We start from the raw sequence: 19564 nt of genomic DNA on the forward strand, positions 1-19564 counted from the left end.
CTCTCTCTCTTTCCTCTCTCTCTCTCTCTCTTTCCTCTCTCTCTCTCTCTCTTTCCTCTCTCTCTCTCTCTCTTTCCTCTCTCTCTCCTCTCTCTCTTTCAAATTTGTGTTGTGTAAGTAAGATGAACAGCCATCACGTGTAGTATTTCACGCATAGTTTGTTGGAAATGTTTTTTGAGGCAGCGAGTCACGTTGAATGCTTGATTCGGTTTTTAATTTACACTCTATTTTATAATGTTTTTAATTTAAACTATTTTCTCATGCATAATTAGTGTTGGTAAATATAGCGAGTGTAATAATATTTATAATAGCCATACTGTGTAAATAATACATTGCTGTTACCCCTATATAATGAACCCATTTTTGGGGGTGACATATAGCAACTTCATTCTGTGCTAACGATATTTACAGTCTTTTTAGGGCTAACTTGAACTTGACGGTTCATTTTGACGCGCTCTTAATTGCGCAGAAACATTCTGTTCTGATTTAGTACATCCCATTTGCATCTGCACGCCAAGCGCAGTGCATTTCTGGGGCACAGGTGGAGATATCTGTGGTTATTGCATAGACCAGGGGTGGCCAACTTCAGTCCACAAGGGCCACCCATCAGGTCAGGTTTTAAGGATATCCCTGCTTCAGCACAGGACTGAGACACTGATTGAGCCACCTGTGCTGAAGCAGGGATATCCTGAAAACCTGACCTGTTGGTGGACCTTGAGGGCTGGAGTCGGCCGCCCCTGCAATAGTAGAGTAACATCTCAAATGTGCTGGGGAACGGGAGATAACGCCGTATACTCTATACACTTTATTTTACACGAGAATATGTTCGTTAACAAGTACACTGCAGGTTTATCCCAATGCGCCGCACGCTGATTTAACAGCCGCAATTTATTTATTTATTTATAAAATATTTTACCAGGAAGTAATACATTGAGAGTTACCTCTCGTTTTCAAGTATGTCCTGGGCACAGAGTAAAACAAATAATACATGGTTACAAGTACAGTTACATAAATGAACAAGGTATACATTATATACAAGACATTGCGTGCACAGTTAAAGAAAATATATATTATGAGCGTATGAAACAGTTACAGACCAGATTAAAGTGTGAGACAGCCTTAGATTTGAAAGAACTTAAGCTGGTGGTGGATATGAGAGTCTCTGGTAGGTTGTTCCAGCTTTGGGGTGCATGGAAGGAGAAGGAGGAACGTCCGGATACTTTGTTGAGCCTTGGGACCATGAATAGTCTTTTGGAGTCTGATCTCAGGTGATAGGTGCTGCATGTGGTAGGGGTGAGGAGCTTGTTCAGGTAGCTAGGTAGCTTGCCCAGAAAGTATTTGAGGGTGAGACAGGAAAGGTGAACTTTGCGCCTAGACTCTAGTGATGACCAATCTAGTTCTTTGAGCATTTCGCAGTGATGTGTGTTGTAGTTGCATTGGAGAACAAAACGACAAATTGAATTGTAGAGGGTGTCAAGTTTGCTAAGGTGGGTTTGAGGAGCCGAGCCATATACTATGTCTCCATAGTCAATAATTGGCATTAGCATCTGCTGTGCAATACGCTTTCTGACCAGGAGACTTAGGGAGGATTTGTTCCTGTAAAGTACCCCTAGTTTGGCATAGGTCTTGGTTGTCAGGGTATCAATGTGCATCCCGAATGTTAAGTGGGAGTCAAACCATAAGCCCAGGTATTTAAAACTACTGACAGGTGTTAGGGTGGTGTTAGCGTTGGTTCTAATCAGGAGCTCAGTCACTGGAAGCTTTACAAATTTAGTCTTGGTCCCAAATACCATTGTTACAGTCTTGTCAGTGTTTAAAAACAGTTTGTTTTGGGAAATCCAGTTTTCGAGTCTCAAAAAGTAAGACTGAAGTATGTGTTGAAGGTCAGAGAGGCTATGGCTGTGTGCATATAGGATTGTGTCATCTGCATACATATGTATTGAGGCTTCCTTACAAGCTGTGGGAGATCATTAATGAACACTGAGAAGAGTAGGGGCCCCAGAACAGAGCCTTGCGGGACACCACAGGTGATATCCAGGGGGTTGGAGTTAGAGCCTGAGATGGACACATGTTGGGATCTTCCTGATAGGTAGGACTGAAACCAGTTTAAAGCATGTTTCCCTATTCCAGAGCTCTGGAGTTTGTTAAGCAGGATAACATGATCAACTGTGTCAAAAGCCTTTGCAAAATCTAGGAATACTGCACCAGTGAGTTGTCCCCGTTCCATTCCACACTGGATTTCATTGCAAACGTTTAGCAGGGTAGTTACGGTGGAGTGTTTGGGACGAAACCCAGACTGGAATTGGCTAGGGAAATTTGTCTTGGTGTAGAAATCGCTTAATTGGGAGTGGACACATTTTTCCATGACTTTGGATAGAATTGGGAGAAGTGAGATTGGCCTGTAGTTTGAGACAGTGTTTTTGTCCCCACTTTTGAAGATTGGGACAACTCTGGCAGTTTTCCAGGTCTTAGGGATATGGCCTGCAGACAGGATAGAGTTGACTATGGACGCAATTGGTTTGGCAATGGCTGGGGCACCAAGTCGTAGGAACCTAGATTGTAGTAAGTCGGGTCCACATTGGCTGCTTAGTTTTAGTTTGAGGAGCGCTTGTGTAATCTCCTCTTCAGATACTGAGCTAAATTGAAAATTGTGGGCAGTGTTGGGAGGGGGTGGGACTGTAGGGATACTCCCAGGATGAGATTCATGTTTGGGGTTTGTGCTGCGTTTCGCTAATAAGTTAGTGGCACACCCCACAAAGTAATCATTGAATGCATTTGCAATGTCAGTGGGGTTTGTCAGAGTAATATCCCCCTTAGTGATATTACTTGGTTGTTGAGGGTTAGGAGGCTGGAATATATTGTTGATAACCTTCCAGAAGTTAGCTGGGTTTGATGTATTTTGGTGGAGATTGTCAGAGTAATATTGTGCTTTTGCATGCCTTGTTTGCCTTGTGCACATGTTCCGCATGCATCTGTAGTGATTGAGATCCTTGGTAGTGCCAGTTACTTTGTAGCTTTTCCACAAGGCATCCCTGAACTGGTAGAGTGCTATAAGGTCAGGTGTAACCCATGGAAGGTGGGCCCCCCGTACTCTTATTTTGCGTAGTGGAGCATGGGTATCGCAGAGTTTTAAGAACTCGGATTGGAAATAGTTGAGCGCAGAATCGGGGTCGGGAATTAAATCGATTCTGTGCCATGGGCAGTTGGTAAGGTTATCCAGAAACTGTTGTGGGTTAAAGTTTTTAAATGTTCTAGTGAGGAGAACTTTAGGGCTTGAATGGGGCGGTTTAATTTTCCTTACACAGTACACTATTGCATGGTCACTGAAAATATCAGGAAGGATGCCAGAGGATTGGATTCTGCTGGGGTTTGAGGAGAGAATCCAGTCTAGCAAGGAATGGTTATGCGATTTCAGGGTTATCCGTGTGGGTTGGGAAATGAGTTGTGATAGGTTAAGTGACTTGAGTTGTATCTGGATTTTGTGGTTTTTAGGGTCAAGCCAATGGAAGTTGAAATCCCCTAGAACTAGCAGCTCACTCTTCTCATTGAGAGAGGAAATGGAGCCAAGAAATTGGGTGATATCAGTCAAGGATTGTAGAGGGGCTTTAGGGGGGCGGTAGATGCCAGCAAGCAAGATGGGCTTAGAAAAGGGGAGGCAGATTTTGCCAACTAGAGTTTCAAAAGAGGGTGGACTTGGTGGGCAATTTAACAGTGTAAATTGTAAGGTGTCTGCGATATAAAATAACACCCCTCCTCCTCTCTTTGACCTATCTCTCCTAAAAATGGAGTATCCCTGAATGGCAATATTTGCATCAGGGGTTTTAGGGGATAGCCATGTTTCTGTAAGAACGATGGCTTTGGGTTTATGCATAAGGCATCATGCCCTTATTTCATCCAGTTTGGGCAGCAGGCTCCGGATGTTTATATGGGCGACAGATAGGCCTTTTTGGAATTTAAAGGTGGAATTCTCAGGGGCATGGGACAGAGCTGAAATGGGAGGGCCTGGGTTAGTTTCAATATCACCTGCTAAAGAGAGTAATAGTATGTCAACATTGTTTTAATAACCCAAGGAAGAAGATTCACAATGTGACTTCCACCAGCCGTCTTTATGCGTGCACGCTGCTTCCAAAAATATGGCTCTGAAAAGAAGATGTGTTTCCTATTCCACGGCTGTATTGATAATTATTGGCCTAGCACAATGAAGACAGACTGAAACACACCTTTCTCTGTGAGCCACCTGTGCTGAAGCAGGGACTGATTGAGCTGCCACCTGCGCAGAAGCTGGGCTTTCCTTAAAACCTGACCTGTTGGTGGCCCTTGAGGACGGGAGTTAACCTTCCCGGCATAGACCCACACAAGTGTAATTGAAATTGGGTTTGAGAAGCCCCAATATTGCGCTTATTGCCATTTCGGAAGTCCAAGAACGGGCTGTAAGATCTCTCAGTGCTCATCACTGCTTCGCAAACGTGTCCCTTGGTGCCTGCGGGGTGACATTAATTCTAATAATTGGATTTGTGTTCTTTGAATGTGCAGAGGTTGCAGTCATACTGCGCAATGCTTTTCGTTTTAATTGGGGGGAGGGTGCGGGGGGAGTTCCACTGCAATGAATTTTCCAGCCTTGACTTGGTTGAAGGTCTTCCTTTCCCTTCTGGATGTGTAATCCGTTCTGGGGCAGTATGCATAACTAGGCCACTGCAAGGGTTTATTGGTGTTGACAATCCATCTTAATAGCAGGCTTTTGTTTCATCTGTTTAATAAAAAACTATTTTATTTTTCAACCAGTGAACTAATTATAAACTCACACTGGCCCAGATCCTCTCCCATTCGTATGGGAGTGAAGGGATGCTGACGCTTAGCACCCTTTTGTGGCTCTGGGACATAGTAGCTACGGGAGTAATTAGGTGTATTGTATTAATAATGGTTCTTGGGAATCCAGGTTGGGAAAATAGGAGTTGGTGAATGAATTAAATTATACATGGTTCTTTCATTGTAAAAATGAGAGGGGGGCGGGGGGAGACACGGGGAAATAAAAGTGGAAAGAAATCTAAATGTTGGAGAGAAAGAGACCGAGAGAAGGATGGAGGAGGGGGAAAGATGGGGGCAACATTATATATATATAATGGGTATAATGGACATGTTTCAACCTTAATGGGTATCATCAGTGTGAAGTTGGTTGTACTGCTGGCTTTGCATTTTGAAGACTGTAGGGTTTACCATCACGTTTTAAGTTATGGTGGGTGAAAAAGGCAACAAGAAACCTCCACCGTATTGCATATAGCAAATAAAAAGATCACTTGTGAGCACATTCACATGTCTTAGGCAGGTATATATAATATATATATTTAATATATATATATATATATATATATATATATATATATATATTATAACAAATAAGGGAGTAATCACACAACGGGGAAAGACGTGACCAGGTTGTAATCAAGGGAAATGCATTACTAAAGAGAAATGTAGCTCTAATGTGGATTAACCTAATCTTTTTGTGTGTATATATATATATATATATATATATATATATATATATATATATATATATATATATATATATATATATACACACATACACACATACACACACACACACACACACACACACACACGTATGTATTTGAAACAAGTCCTGTAAGTGGGCTGCCATTTGAAGCCTTCCAGCAGTTAAAGGGTTACAGTGCTGCTTCTCACAGAGAAGAGTCTGATCTCCTGCTGGAAATTAATTCTCAATCCATAAGTCATTGAGTTTCTGGGAGTTCAGACTCGGAGCTGCAGGTCCTTCCTTGACGGTACATCTCTTGTAGCGTACGCTGCGCGGTTGCCGTGGTGACGGCTTGGAGAGGTAATCAAAATGCATCTCATGCCGGCTGCTCAGGAAGGACACTGCGATAATAAAATGTTATTAAAATACGCGATGATTAGTCACTATAGAGCTGCAAACACCTCAGCCATCCACAGTTTGCGAGATCGGGTTGAAGTTTTGAAGCGCACAGGTCAGGTTTTCAGGATATCCCTGCTTCGGCACAGAAGGCTCAATCAGTAGCTTAGTCTTTGCCCCTACTGCTGCCCCCCGCGCGCCACCGCGTGCGGGGGGAGGGGGGTCCACGTGGCTCCCCCACCCGTTCATTGTCCCTTTTTTCCCTGCCACGGCCGCCTCCCCCCGCGGTGGGGCCGCGCGCCCCCCGTTCCGGGGAGGACGTGACTCAGCACGTTCCCCCCTTGGCAGTGTTATAAGCGCGCCCGCCTCCCTCTGCTGCCCGGCTCCTCCCGCCATGCCGCAGCTGGACAGCTAGGGCGCGCAGTGCAAGAGTGAGCGCGGGAGTGAGCACGGGAGCAGGAGTCCCGGCACCTCTCCTCCTCCTTCCCCCCCGCCCATCGCTCCACCTGGCCCTCCGGCCCAGATGGAGGATGGGGGCGGACAGCCAAGAGCCGCGCGTGTACAGAGGACGGGGCGGCCTCCCCTGCCCAGAGTCCCTCTCCTCCTTTCATCCCGCCTCCCCCCTCGCCGCCAGTTCAAACAGCGCGGCAATACGGGAGGGGGGAGTGCTCGGGAAATTATCGGTTCGGGGAGGCTAAGCCCCCCGGTCATCTGCTGTGCCGCCCATTCAGGCTAGGCCAGCTTTCATAATTGGCTATATGCAAAGATCATAGCACCTATAAAATCGGAGTATTTTTAGACTTGTTCGTATGTACGTATTTACACACGCAATAGAAGTGATTTTAAATTCTGATCATTATCAGACCAGCCACCCCATCTGCCAGCTGCCTTAATCAGCTGAAGGTTTTGAGCTCTACCAGATAAAAAATAGGTACTGTATGGCTGTTTTTTTATGGACACAGGACAGGTAAAAAAAAAGAATAGTGGTTACTACTACATTTACGTGTGCAAACGCAGAGTTAAACTACTTATTTTTACTGACTTCGTTACACTTTCACTGTAAAGAAGAAAAAGTTAATGACGCTTTTCCTGCCGTTGTTTTTGAGTATAATTCGTCTATAAACTTTTTCCAAAATGAGGTTGGAAAACACAGCCCCGTAAGAATAATATCCGTTTATTATTTGAGTTTATTAGTGGTACTTGGCAGAACTGCACCTTTACTGGCCACAAAGTGGAAGCCAACCTCTCTCCTATAACTCGAGCGCTAACGCGGTCTGAGTGACTGAGCAATTCGGCAACAAAGGGGTCAAACCCGGTGACATTTATTCTGTGGAACATCAAGCAACAGATGTCTGATGCACAGACAGGAAGGACGTTTGTCATGCATGAAATCTGCGCCTTTTCAACGTTTTTTAAGTGTCGTTAATCAATGCCTGTCACCAATATCACGTGTCAGCTGGTTATTAAGCACATCACGGATGTCTCTAATCAGCGGCTGTTTAAACTGTGGCTCAGCTTTCCTGTGTCGTCCTCTCTACTTTTCCATGGCTCACAGAGAAAGGTGTGTTTCAGTCTGTCTTCACTGTGCTAGGCCAATAATTATCAATACAGCCGTGGAATAGGAAACATCTTCTTTTCAGAGCCATGTGTTTGGAAGCAGCGTGCACGCATAAAGCCGGCTGGTGGAAGCCTCATTGTGAATATTCTTCATGGGGTTATTAAAACAATGCGTGTAATGTTGACATTGCGGCTGTTAAATCCGCGTTGCGCATTGGGATAAACCTGCAGTGTACTTGTTACCGAACATATACTCGTGTGAAATAAAGTGTATAGAGCATACGGCGTTATCTTCAACCAGCACATTTGAGATGTCACTCTTCTACTGCAGGGGTGGCCGACTCTAGTCCTCAAGGTCCACCAACAGGTCAGGTTTTCAGGCTATCCCTGCTTCAGCACAGGTGGCTCAATCAGTGGCTCAGTCCTGGGCTGAAGCAAGAATATCAAGTAAACCTGACCTGTTGGTGGCCCTTGAGGACTGGAGTTGGCCACCCATCCTATTGCATGCGAATTAACCAACCGTTCCTAAATCACTCTTGATGTTCTGCGATCGTCTTCCTCCCATATTCAGACTTTGTACGAGCGAACTGATGTGCAGTACAATAGCCTCTGGTAAAAGATGTCTTGTTTGTGCGAGTTACTTTTTACTCCAGTACCATAAATAAGTACCAATGTTTTGACCCAGAGCACATGTGATATAATTATGTAGCAAATAAAAAGCTCCAGGGTCCATCCTTGTTTTGAGCGCAATAGAAACAGCGTTTACGAGTTTTTAATGGAGCGGTACTGAGAGAGTCCACGCCACGCAAGTCCCTTCTTCAACAGTGAAAGTCGGAAATGAATCGATGACGGACTCAGGGTTGCCACCACTCCGGGTTTGACCCGGAGACTACAGGTTTTGGGCACTTACCTCCGGGCTACGGGTTTAGCCTGTTAATCTCCGGGTGGCGGCGTGGTGCGGCGGCGTCTCCGGCATTTTCCTACTTCTCCCTCCTGCAACTCCAGTGAGCATGGCTGCCGACGCGACGCGATTTCACAGTGTCACGTGATGCCCGTTGCCACGACAACGGGACGCTACATGACGTCATGCCACGTAATGTCATGACACCACGTTGCGTCCCATTGTTATGGCAACGCGGCGTCATTTGATGTCGCGCAGCCATGTTCATGGGAGTTGTAGGGGGCGATGCAGGAGGATGCCGTGAGGCGCCACCGCTGTAGATAAGGGAGACATCTTTTTTTTTTTACATTTTGTCCGGGTTGGCCTTCAGTAGAAGGTAGTAACTCCGGTGACGGTACTCATGAAGAATTCCATGTTCATTCAGTAAAAGGTGTAATCGGACCCACACAAAAACCCTTACAGATGTCTTCAGAGAATAACATTTAAACCTGCTTTGACAAAGAATTCACAGAGTAGATCAGATGCAAACTGTAAATCAGAAGAAATGATTGAATGCAAAAAGATTAATGTCAAAAAGAAAAATAGAACTTACACTCACTTAAAATAGTAACCTAATTAAAACAAAAAAACATCTCGCTGGGGTTTTTACAGATTCTCAGATCCTACGCCTCCACCGCTGGCCATTACTAATACAAAAATCACATATTGTGACCAGCCCTCCAAGATATAATACTTAAAATTATTATAATAACTATAATACTAAAAATTTCCGGAAAAATAGCACCGCAAGCCGAATTGCCTTTCTAAAGCTGTATGGGAACTGCAATTGGAATCCAAATCCCACACAGGGTGTACAGCACAAAAGATAGAAACTTAGCAGACACCATAGTTTGGTCATATACAGTATGAACACCCAGTGCCGTCTTAACGCATGGGCACGCTGGGCAGTTGCCCAGGGGCCCCATGCTAATCTGTGCACAGACCAGAATTTAACACTCATTTTCCGATCACCCGCCTCAACATTCAAATCTCCCGCTAACTCGGTAGAAGGAGAAAAATGACGACTTGTAGCGGAGAGTTGGCAGGGCCCAGTGCACTGCTTTGCCCGGGGGCCTATAATGCTGTTAAGACGGCCTTGTGTACACCCACGGTGATGTTTCTTTGCCCGAGGAATTTGATGTATTGTGTGCACTCTTTTTGCTCCAGAATTGCACCTCTTTTGCCTTGATACATTTACTTTTCAACATGTTGGAGTGCCTCTGGCAGCCACGGATGTTGTTCACCCATTCCGAGCTGCAAAGTAATCCAGTGCCCTGCTATGCGGTTTGTTGGGGGCCTCTCCAGCGCTGATGGTGATGTTTGATGAGTGACCCGAGTGACTGTTTCATTTCCTTCCCAACAGCATATGCGAGAGGCCGCTGAACGGCGGCAACAGCTAGAATTAGAGCATGAGCAAGCCTTGGCCGTCCTCACTGCAAAGCAGCAGGAGATCGAGTTCCTGCAAAAGGTAAGAGATGCCATCAGGGTCAGCGCGTCATCGCAGACACCATGCCTTGCACCATAGCCACAGGTAACAAAGCAGTACCTCTATATAACACTGCACATGGGAGAGCCAACATGCACTGCAGATCTCTGCCCCAAGGAGCTGACAATCGGATTACACATAGATCATACAAGGTCAACATTGTCACAGACCCTCAAATGTGTGTCATCCACTTCCAAGGCCAGTGTCTTAAGCACAAGACCGCGTGTCTCCAAGCCATTCATAACTAGGCATGGAGGGTGGAGTGTATTACTTGTTTACTGCCAGTTGGATGTGGAGTTTGCAAACAGACTGGCAGTAAAAGATCTGACATGGGGAGCTGTTTTGCGGTGGTAGAAGTGTTCGTTTTTAGTATTCATTCATTTGAAAAGAGCTTCAAATCCAGAGCAAGACCAAGCCCCCCCCCCCCCCTGGTTTGACAGGCTATTAAATGCTTTTGAGCAAGGCATTTAAAAAATACATCTGCTTTTCCATGACCAATAAAGCTACTAGAAATCTGCCCCATACCAGGGGTGCTCAACTACAGTGCTCAAGCCTGTCCAACAGGTCAGGTTTTAAGGATATCTCGGCTTCAGCACAGGTGGCTCAATCAGTCCCTGCAACAGCACAGGTGGCTCAATCAGTGGCTCAGGCTGCAACTGAGCCACTGATTGACCCAACTGTGCTGAAGTTGGGATAGCCTTAAAACCTGACCCGTTGGGGGGGGGGGTGGTCTTGGGGACTGGAGTTGAGCCCCCCTCCGCTACACTACGAGCACTGGAGGTTGCTAGCTGCTATTCTGTCATTCTTTTAGTAATGACTTGTTTGGAGGAAGTTATTGTGCTTGGGGCATGATGGATGGAACAGAGATTTTTAATCTTGTAGTTTCCTTCCCAGGAATTGATACATTGTTATACCGTAGGAAAAAAAAGATTGTTGAACTGTAGAGCCAGGGGGGAAAATGACTGTCCTTATTAACGAAATATGACCAGTTCTCAGATTTAACCCCTTAAGTGCTGCAGAGGCGGTAGATTAACGATTAGCAGGGAACTACCATTACTGGTGTATTAAAGCAGCACCCAGACCCCCTGAGTTTTTAACATTTGATTTATTTTACAGAATCACAATCATGGGGTCCTGCGGAACTGACCCCATGCTATGTTATATACTTCCGGGAAATTAAAAGATGGCTGCCAGTGTTGTCCAATAAGATGACATGGCAGCTTCCTAATGGCCCGCAGAACCAAAGACAATTTGGGTGCTTTTTTGTTTTCCCTGATGTGGGAGCAGAAACACTGATAACTAAAAAGGTAAAATAGTGCCGTTCATTTCCGGAGGTCCCGTCCCCTCCCCGGGTTCAAATTCTGTAAAAGAAAATTTTTTTTTTTTTTTTAAAAGGATGAGGCTGCTATTAATTATATTAATTAAGGTCAAGATCAATTGGGTGATTTGTATTAAAAAATATATATATATATATATATACACACAAAAACTCATGTAAAATAAATGATCACGGATAGCGAATTACTGTGAGTTGCACAACTTGTCCACTCTTATAACCCCTTCAGCACTAAAGGGGTTAATGCTATTTGTGCTCACTATACAGGGTGGGTTATCACCGAGTTGAGTCATAGTGAATCCCCCAATATGTATCACCCTTTAAAACTCAACAAAGTAACTTTCTCCTTATATATTAAAGGCTCAGGTCGAAGCTAAGAAAGAGCATGAGGGAGCAGTTCAACTGCTAGAGGTAAGGAACCTTAGGGCAGATTTATTAATTCTCGGGGGTTGAGCTTTATAATAACCCCTAATCCTCGCTGCACATGTGGGGCATCTAAGCTACAGTATGTGTGTATAAATATAGTGGCACTCTACTGAAAACAGTGTCTTGCCACCAGGGTGAAGACCGCCGGGAACTGGAATACAGAAACGACGGGAGCACGCACGCCAGGACGTGAGAAAAAAAAATGAATATAGTTTATTACAAAACTATCAATGCTTCGACTCTCAACTGGAGCCTTTTTTAAGACGTCTTGGGAAACACTCCCCTCGACATCCGAAACATTGAACGTCTTGTAATAAACTATATTCATTCTTTCTAAAGTCCTGTAATGCCTGCTTCCATATGTGTGTATATATAACATAGTGTGTGTGCGTGTGTGTGTGTGTCCAGAGGATGTTAAGGAAAACCTACAGTAGAATACAAAATGTGTATATCATATGGCAGGTAGGTAATTTGTAATCAAGGATTGCAGCAGTTAAGATCAACCTATACACTACGTGTCATTCATTATTAGCTACAACGTCATTTCTACATGCAGAATAATATAATGATTGTATGGGAAATGCCAAAGCAGAGACCTCTTCTGAAGACAATCATGGGTAAATGAAAATGTCATGCGATTCCTCAGTGATTTAGTCCCACACTTAGACTTGTGATGTAGAGAAGAGAGCTGCTTTATATATCCAAGGGAGCTTTGCTATGTAAATTAACCTCTTTGAGCTCAGCAGTAATCTGGTCATGTCTTTACCTGGAAAGATTGGCATAGCACAGACCCTCTTCGGAGCGAAGATGTTATCTTGTAGCTCCATTCCTCTCCTGGGACTGGCTTTGTTCACAGACCAGCAGCATTATCATATATATTAACAATGATTTATTCCCCCCCCCCCTCCCCAAACCTTAGACGCTAATAAATAATCACAATAAGGCCCATTATTTATTTGCTGGATGGATACCAGCTCACTTATTTATCACCTCTGTTCTTTTCCCCCTCCAACAACTGCCAAAAAATGCAGCGCTTTCCGCTACCCTTATCTACCAAAATGAAGGATTGTAGTCTTTATAATGTTTAACCCCTTAACTCGGGGGCGGGCAACTCCAGTTCCTCAAGGGCCACCAACAGGTCGGGATTTCAGGATATCCCTGCGTCAGCACAGGTGGCTCAGTTTTCGATTGAGCCAAAGTGCTAAAGCAGGGCTATCCTGAAAACCTGACCTGTTGGTGGCCCTTGAGGACTGGAGTTGCCCAACCCTGCCTTAACTGATAGGTGTAGCATAATATAACAGAATTTCTACATTATACTCCAAAGTTCTACTCGCCATATTTGTTTAGTGTCCATTTGTGGAACGTTGTGCTGGTTTTTTTTTTAATTGATTGACAGGAGTACTTAATTGATCACACGAGGAAGAGACCTGCGAGGTTTCAAAAGCTTGATGCACTTATAACATTATCTGTGAAGGACTCAAATTAAAAGGCATCAGAATCCTTCAGCAAATCTCTAGTCTCCGCAAAACGATCCAAGCCAGAGCGACGACAGCGGCGGTCTCTGTATGCGCAAAGCATTTTAAACTTCTCCACGGGTTTACGTGTTTTAACTCTCTCTCTCTCTCTGCTAGAGGAGGAGTGCATCGCATTGCACTCCAGCACTGAAGGGGTTAACACCGTGAGAACGTACATGAGCCTCTTAGATTGCGGTGTGTTGCAGGATACGGTTACATGGCTAGGGTGGCGTGTAGCGCAGTGGTTCTGTGGCTGTAGGGCAGCGCGTCGTGCATGCATTACTAAAGTGTTTTTAATGTGTGTTTTTTTATTTTTGCTGCTTTTTTTTTTTTATATGTGAACAGATGTGGATTAAACTGTTTTGATTTTCATTTACTTTGTTTTTGTTGTTGTGTTTTGTCCGGATTTATTGCTTTGCCTTTCACCCAGAACACTTTGGACAGCATGCAGGTATTTGGAATTACCCCCTCCCTTGCACCCCCTGCATGTTCTATGTTGTAGAATCATTCTTCTAAAGCAGGGGGGGGGCTCAACTCCAGTCCTCAATCTCTCTCCCACCCCCCCCCCCAACCCGCCCCCCCTCCTCAACAGGTCAGGTTTTCAGGATATCCCAGCCTCTGATTGAGCCACCGGTGCTGAAGTTGGGATATCCTGAAAACCTGACCTGTTGGGGTGGGGGTGGGGGTGGGGGGGTGGGGAGGGGGTGTTTGAGGACTGGAGTTGAGCACCCCTGTTCTTAAGCATGCTCTAGGGGTGGCAGAAAACGGATATGGGATTTGGGAAGATGAACAAGTTACAGTCGGATTCATCTGCTCCCTCCCATCACTGCTTTGCTCTGGCAGCGAGTGGATTACTGTAACCCCATCTACTCTGCTACTTCATCCGAGCCACGCAGCCACTATTGTATTAACTGGTTTTATTTCCGTCACCGCAGCCCAGCCTCCCCGTCTGACCCATTGGGATAGATGAGGTTAACCCCAGGGGTGGGGAAACTCCCAGTCCTCCCAGGCTACCAACAGGTCAGGTTTTCAGGATATCCCTGCTTCACCACAGGTGGCTCAATCAGTGGCTCAGTTGAAGACTGAGACACTGATTGAGCCACCTGTGCCGAAGCAGGGACTGATTGAGCCCTCTGTGCTGAAGCAGGGACTTATGGAGCCATCTGTGCTGAAGCAGGGATATCCTGAAAACCTGACCTGTTGGTGGCCCCTGAGGAGTGGAGTTTCCCACCCCTGGGTTAAGCTCTTATATAGATCATATATTTGGATAGAACAATGTTTTAAAAAAACATACAGAGAAATTCTTTTTAGATCTAAATCTCTGATTGCCATTAAAGTAAATGTGTGATCACTCGATGCTCGTACCACAATCACACCTTGACCCCTGCTAGTCATAACCCCCAGATTTACTTTTGAATGGGCCATACAGTATTTACTAGGCGGTGCTAAGCTATGAGGGATCTATGTATCAACATAGAGAAAAGTGCGTTTGAACGCAGGGGAGCGCAAACTTTGAGTTGCGCCCCCCTGCCTGCTCCCCCCCCTTACCTTTTTTGCCGGCGGCATTTGATGTCACGTTGCCATGGCGACACGTCGCACCAATTCTTCTGGAACCCGGTAAGTGAGTTACAGAGGCCTCGCGCCGTCCCCTGGCATTTAATTTAAATGCCTTGGGGGAGAGTGTGGGGCCTCTGCAACCACCGCGCCCCCCCAGTTTGCGCACCCCTATTTTAATGCACTGCTCTCATTGTTGTGGCGTACGTAAGCGCAGACTCTGACATCTGATGCAGCATTTTACATTTACGCCACTCAACGTGTGGAGGCTTTTTGAGGGCAAATAAGAGAAAAAGACTGCCATAAAGAGAGAGGCATCTCATTATAATGTAACTACCCCTACTCACACTCCCCAGAGTGGATTGGGCTAAGAAGAGCTGAGTAGTAGATGTGTGCTTTGTTGTAGATTGTAGAAGGAGCCATTATCCTGTAATAATAAAAGGTTGTTTGAACGCTGTTCTATCTGATCTTAAAAGGTATCACCCTATTTAAACTGTCCGTATTAATTTTTTTTTTAATCCCCTTTTACCGTTATTTTTTATCCTGGGCACATGCTCATTATATATACTATATAAAAAGACCTAGAGACCTATATATGTATCTGAGAAGGCTTTGAAAGGTTAACTATTCACCACCCCAGCTGCTCTTCTTTAGAACACCTTATCATGTGCATGTGATCTCCACAACAGGAAACAGTACTACCACACGTCTGTAATGTTGCACCAATAGCCCCTTCCTTTTGCTGTAATCGCTCACCAGCAAGGAAAACCCTTTCTTCTTAGGTGGATGACAGATCTGTTCCATTAATGACGTGTGCTGCACTTGGGTTTCGGGTATCCACGTTTATGATGCAGCTCTTGGCACTAAATTGTAGTTGCCATTCCCTTGGCTTTTAGCGTTACTTCTCCACGAAGCCCTCCTGTAGGGTCCTCCCTGCTGCAGCTCTGGGGTGGTACCTTGGAAGCAAAGCAATGCATTAGTCACCTCAGCAGGGAGCAGTAAAGGTACCAAATGTCCTGGTTTACAGTCTAGGGCGTCTATGTATCAATTTCCAGAGAAGTGCCTTTTGACACTGCTCTGTTTTAGAGCAGATTTGTCACACATGTAACATCAGTTTGTAACAGAAAGTTAGGCAACTTCAGATATGGAGGATTTTAGAGGACAAATACAAGGGAAAAAGAATGGAGCAAAGAGACGCAGAATGTGATGCATCTCATTATAATCTGTGCACCATGTAACTCCTCCTACTGACTCTCCCCAAGGTGCAAGCTGGGGCAGAGACGCAGAATGTGATACATCTCATTATAATCTGTGCACCATGTAACTCCCCCCAACTCCTCCTACTGACTCTCCTCAAGATGCAAGCTGGGGCAGAGATGCAGAATGTGATACATCTCATTATAATCTGGGCCCCATGTAACAGCCTCCAATACTGATTTATTTGTAATACATTATCACAGATTCCATTTTTAGAGTAGCCCCCATTCCATGTCTTATTAATACTGTATCTCTGACTTTCAACCAGTTTCTCGAACACTGGACAACCTTAAGGCCCATTCTGAATTGATCAATGTATCTCTCGCTTCTAAGGCTTTATTTACATGTAAATCAACTATGCACAAATTATTCTCTAATTTTATTTGTGTTACCCTTCCTGTGGATTCTCGCCCCATGGAGTTGGTATGCTGTTGGTTATGAGATCAACATTTCCTTCTTGCCTGTAGTTATCGGCGTCCTCCTCCACCTCCACTATTATGGACCAGAAAGGCATTGCATTGCTTGGCACTCTGCAAGCAAAAGGGTTAAACCCAGTGCCACTGCTTTTCTGGAACGCACGCATGGAAGAAGCAATAGGCTTGGTTAAAATCTCTTGTTATTTTTCCAGGCCAAGGTTCGGGAGTTGGAAGAGAAATGCCGGACGCAGAGTGAGCAGTTTCATCTCCTCTCCCGGGAGCTGGAGAAGTTTCGGCAGCAAGCCGGCAACATTGACTTGTTGAGCGGCAACGTGGTGGCTTCTGATGTCCCAGGTTACCCAATTAAAACACTTACCCAGTTAATCAATGGAATAGCCACCTCCATTGGGAAAGGTGAGTGGGAGCTGGTCTTCTCATCGGCCTTTGAAGTGTGACTTTAAAGCAGCAATGCTGTACGGGTTCCATTTTTATTACAGGATTGAAGTTGGGGGGTCTCCGGAGCTGTAATGTGTTAATTTCAGCTCCTGGGACACCCTGCTTCCAGAGATACTCACCTCCGTAGGGGGCGACGGTATCTCTTTTCAGTTTAAATGTCCCCGTCACGCAAGCCAATAGGAAGCCGCACCGGATGATGTCACAGCTTCCTATTGGCCCACGTGACGCGGGACATTTAAATGCCACCATTGGGGCACGGTTGTCCCGCCTTGGGCCCCGCACTTCTCTTGTCAGCGCCGGACTCAACTTCAACCTGGAGGGGGGAGCTCGAGGAAGGAGTGTGGGGGGGGGGGGGCGGGGGTTTCTTTGAGAGGGGGGGGTCTTACCTTCTCCATGCTGCCTCCTGTAGCGTCGTGTAGCCATGGTGACCAACGTCAAATGACGCCGCAGTGTCATAACGCAACGCATTGCCATGGCAACATGATGTTGCATGATGCCACAACGCTGCTGGAGGAAGGCTGCTCTTCAAGGAAAGTCCCCTTCACTTTTTTCTCAGGGGAGGGCCCGCTGCCAGCGTGCCACCTTGGGCCCCGCAAAGCCCGAGGCCACACAGAGATACCGGCACCCCGTACGGAGGCAAGTACCTCGGGAGGCAGGGGGTCCCGGAGCGGAAATGAACACAGTTTAGCTCCGGAGACCCCCTGCTTCAATTATGTATTAAACAATATAAGAAAAGTAAGTGAAATCCGTATAGCTGCATTCAGTCTATGTAGAGCGTTTCACTTTACCGTCCATGCATGCGTTGACATCCTCTTTGAGAGTGAAGAGGTTAAGTAACCTTGCCAATCCGTGGACCTTCCACATATTTTGTTGCCACAAATCTCTAACATACAGTGCAATATAGGCCCTGCATTGTACAGTAGATTGAAGACTGTATTGTTAAACAGTAATGTTATGTGTTTCTTTTTTTTTCTGTTGAGTAAACTTTATAATATTTAAAGCTGCAGTTCAAGCAATACCCTACGTATGTTTTTTTCTTAATAAATTAGTTCTGTATTATGAGAAAATACTTGTAGCATTTAAAAAAAAAATGTAAAGACTTTTTTTTCTAATGTAACAAGCATTTTTGTTTCTATAGCAACCATTTACAAAGTCACACCTTCTTCCTCTTCTGAGACAGGCTCTGGCACACCCCCTTTGCCCTCTTTCTCACAGTGCACCAATTGTATCTAGTGCCTGCCTGGCGGGTGGTCCTCAGAGCTGACATTAATGGGGTTCAGCTCCGGGGACCCCCAACTTCAATCATATGTAAAAAAAATTAAAAAAATCAAATACAAAAATAATGGGAAAACCAGCCAGCTTGGAATGCTTCTTTAATATTTTAAACGTTTATACCTGAACGGAGCTGCAGATTTAAATTATTTATTATTATTATTAAAAAATAAAAAACCGCACCAGAAAGGGCAAGAAGAGCTCTCTTAAAGTGAGTAAAAATGTATAGGGGAAAGAAACGGGGGGAAAACCCCACAAAACACAAAATTCAAGGCACATTGAAAATTCTCTCCTTGTGTTTAAGTTAAAAAAATAATAATTCACACCTAATAAGGGACCAGTTGGATCACCTACTTGATTATATTTTATTATCCTGCAACAAAGCCTGCCCACTACATTTTATATCGGGTTTATTTCATGTTTAGGACCGCCTGTCCTTTGTGTCCCAATGACATATGTTCTTCAAACAGCATAGAACAGGGGCTGCCAACTCCAGTCAAGGGCCACCAACAGGCCAGGTAATACGGATATCCCTGCTTCAGCACAGGTAGCTTAATCGGTGGCACAGACATTTTGATTCGGCCACTTGTTATCCTTAAAAAAAAAAAAAAAAAAAAAAAAAAAAAACCTGACCTGTTGGTGGCCCTTGAGGACTGGAGTTGACCACTCCTGGCGTAGAACCTTCCCAAATACAACGCCAAATTGTGCTCACCCTTTTTTAATGCGTTTGTATAATAAACATTCCTTTCCGTCTAAATAAAAAAATAAACCATTTTGAAGGTAATCCAGAAAGACAACTAAATTCAGGTCACTACACACAGAGCAGCGTAGTGCCGGGAGATACTTCTCCTGAGACCAGCGCAGTCCGCCGCAGAACGGAAACCAATGATCAGCTCAAATCATCGATCGTACAACTGGCAGCCAGAGGGGTCTAATCTTTTTGTTGTGATAACATTGTTTACAATCAAATTAGCAATGATGCAATGATTGGCCAAACCGCTCAAAATTAAGGCCAATATACATCTCGTAAGAGTTTTCCGGGACCCGTTGAAAATAAAAACATTCCTATTTCATAGCTGAATTAAAATAATTCACTTTAAGGGTGATCATTTCTTTTTAAGAAAATCAATTAAATGAATAAATTGATTTGTAAACGAGGTGGTTTTTGGCCGATGAGTGGGACTACCAATTTAAGGCATTGAGAATAGATAGAATGTTTGACTGTTTCTTGAATAACGTGACACGGGTCTAATCCCACACTCACAGCTCACAAATCATATTACATCTTAGTCTACCCTGCTTACTATCAAACAGAGAGCATTCTGCAGGCACAGAGCATTCTGCAGGCACGGAGCATTCTGCAGGCACGGAGCATTCTGCAGGCAGAGAGCATTCTGCAGGCAGAGAGCATTCTGCAGGCAGAGAGCATTCTGCAGGCAGAGAGCATTCTGCAGGCAGAGAGC

General features: G+C 44.9%; 1 protein-coding gene across 35 annotated transcripts in view; it reads left to right on the plus strand.

Annotated features, from left to right (window-relative positions):
- RIMBP2 (RIMS binding protein 2) overlaps positions 1-19564 on the plus strand; it is a 175322-nt gene that overhangs the window by 108562 nt on the left and 47196 nt on the right. For 27 of the 35 annotated variants that reach the window (XM_075568667.1, XM_075568668.1, XM_075568669.1 and 24 more), the window contains 4 exons: positions 9748-9852; positions 11567-11617; positions 13577-13597; positions 16586-16787. In XM_075568667.1, coding sequence (XP_075424782.1) covers positions 9748-9852; positions 11567-11617; positions 13577-13597; positions 16586-16787 — 379 coding nt within the window. The remainder of the gene's footprint in view (positions 1-9747; positions 9853-11566; positions 11618-13576; positions 13598-16585; positions 16788-19564) is intronic. The other 8 variants (XM_075568689.1, XM_075568662.1, XM_075568691.1 and 5 more) reach the window with 2 other exon arrangements.

Source organism: Ascaphus truei, chromosome 13 (assembly GCF_040206685.1).
Source record: "Ascaphus truei isolate aAscTru1 chromosome 13, aAscTru1.hap1, whole genome shotgun sequence".
NCBI lineage: Eukaryota > Metazoa > Chordata > Amphibia > Anura > Ascaphidae > Ascaphus > Ascaphus truei.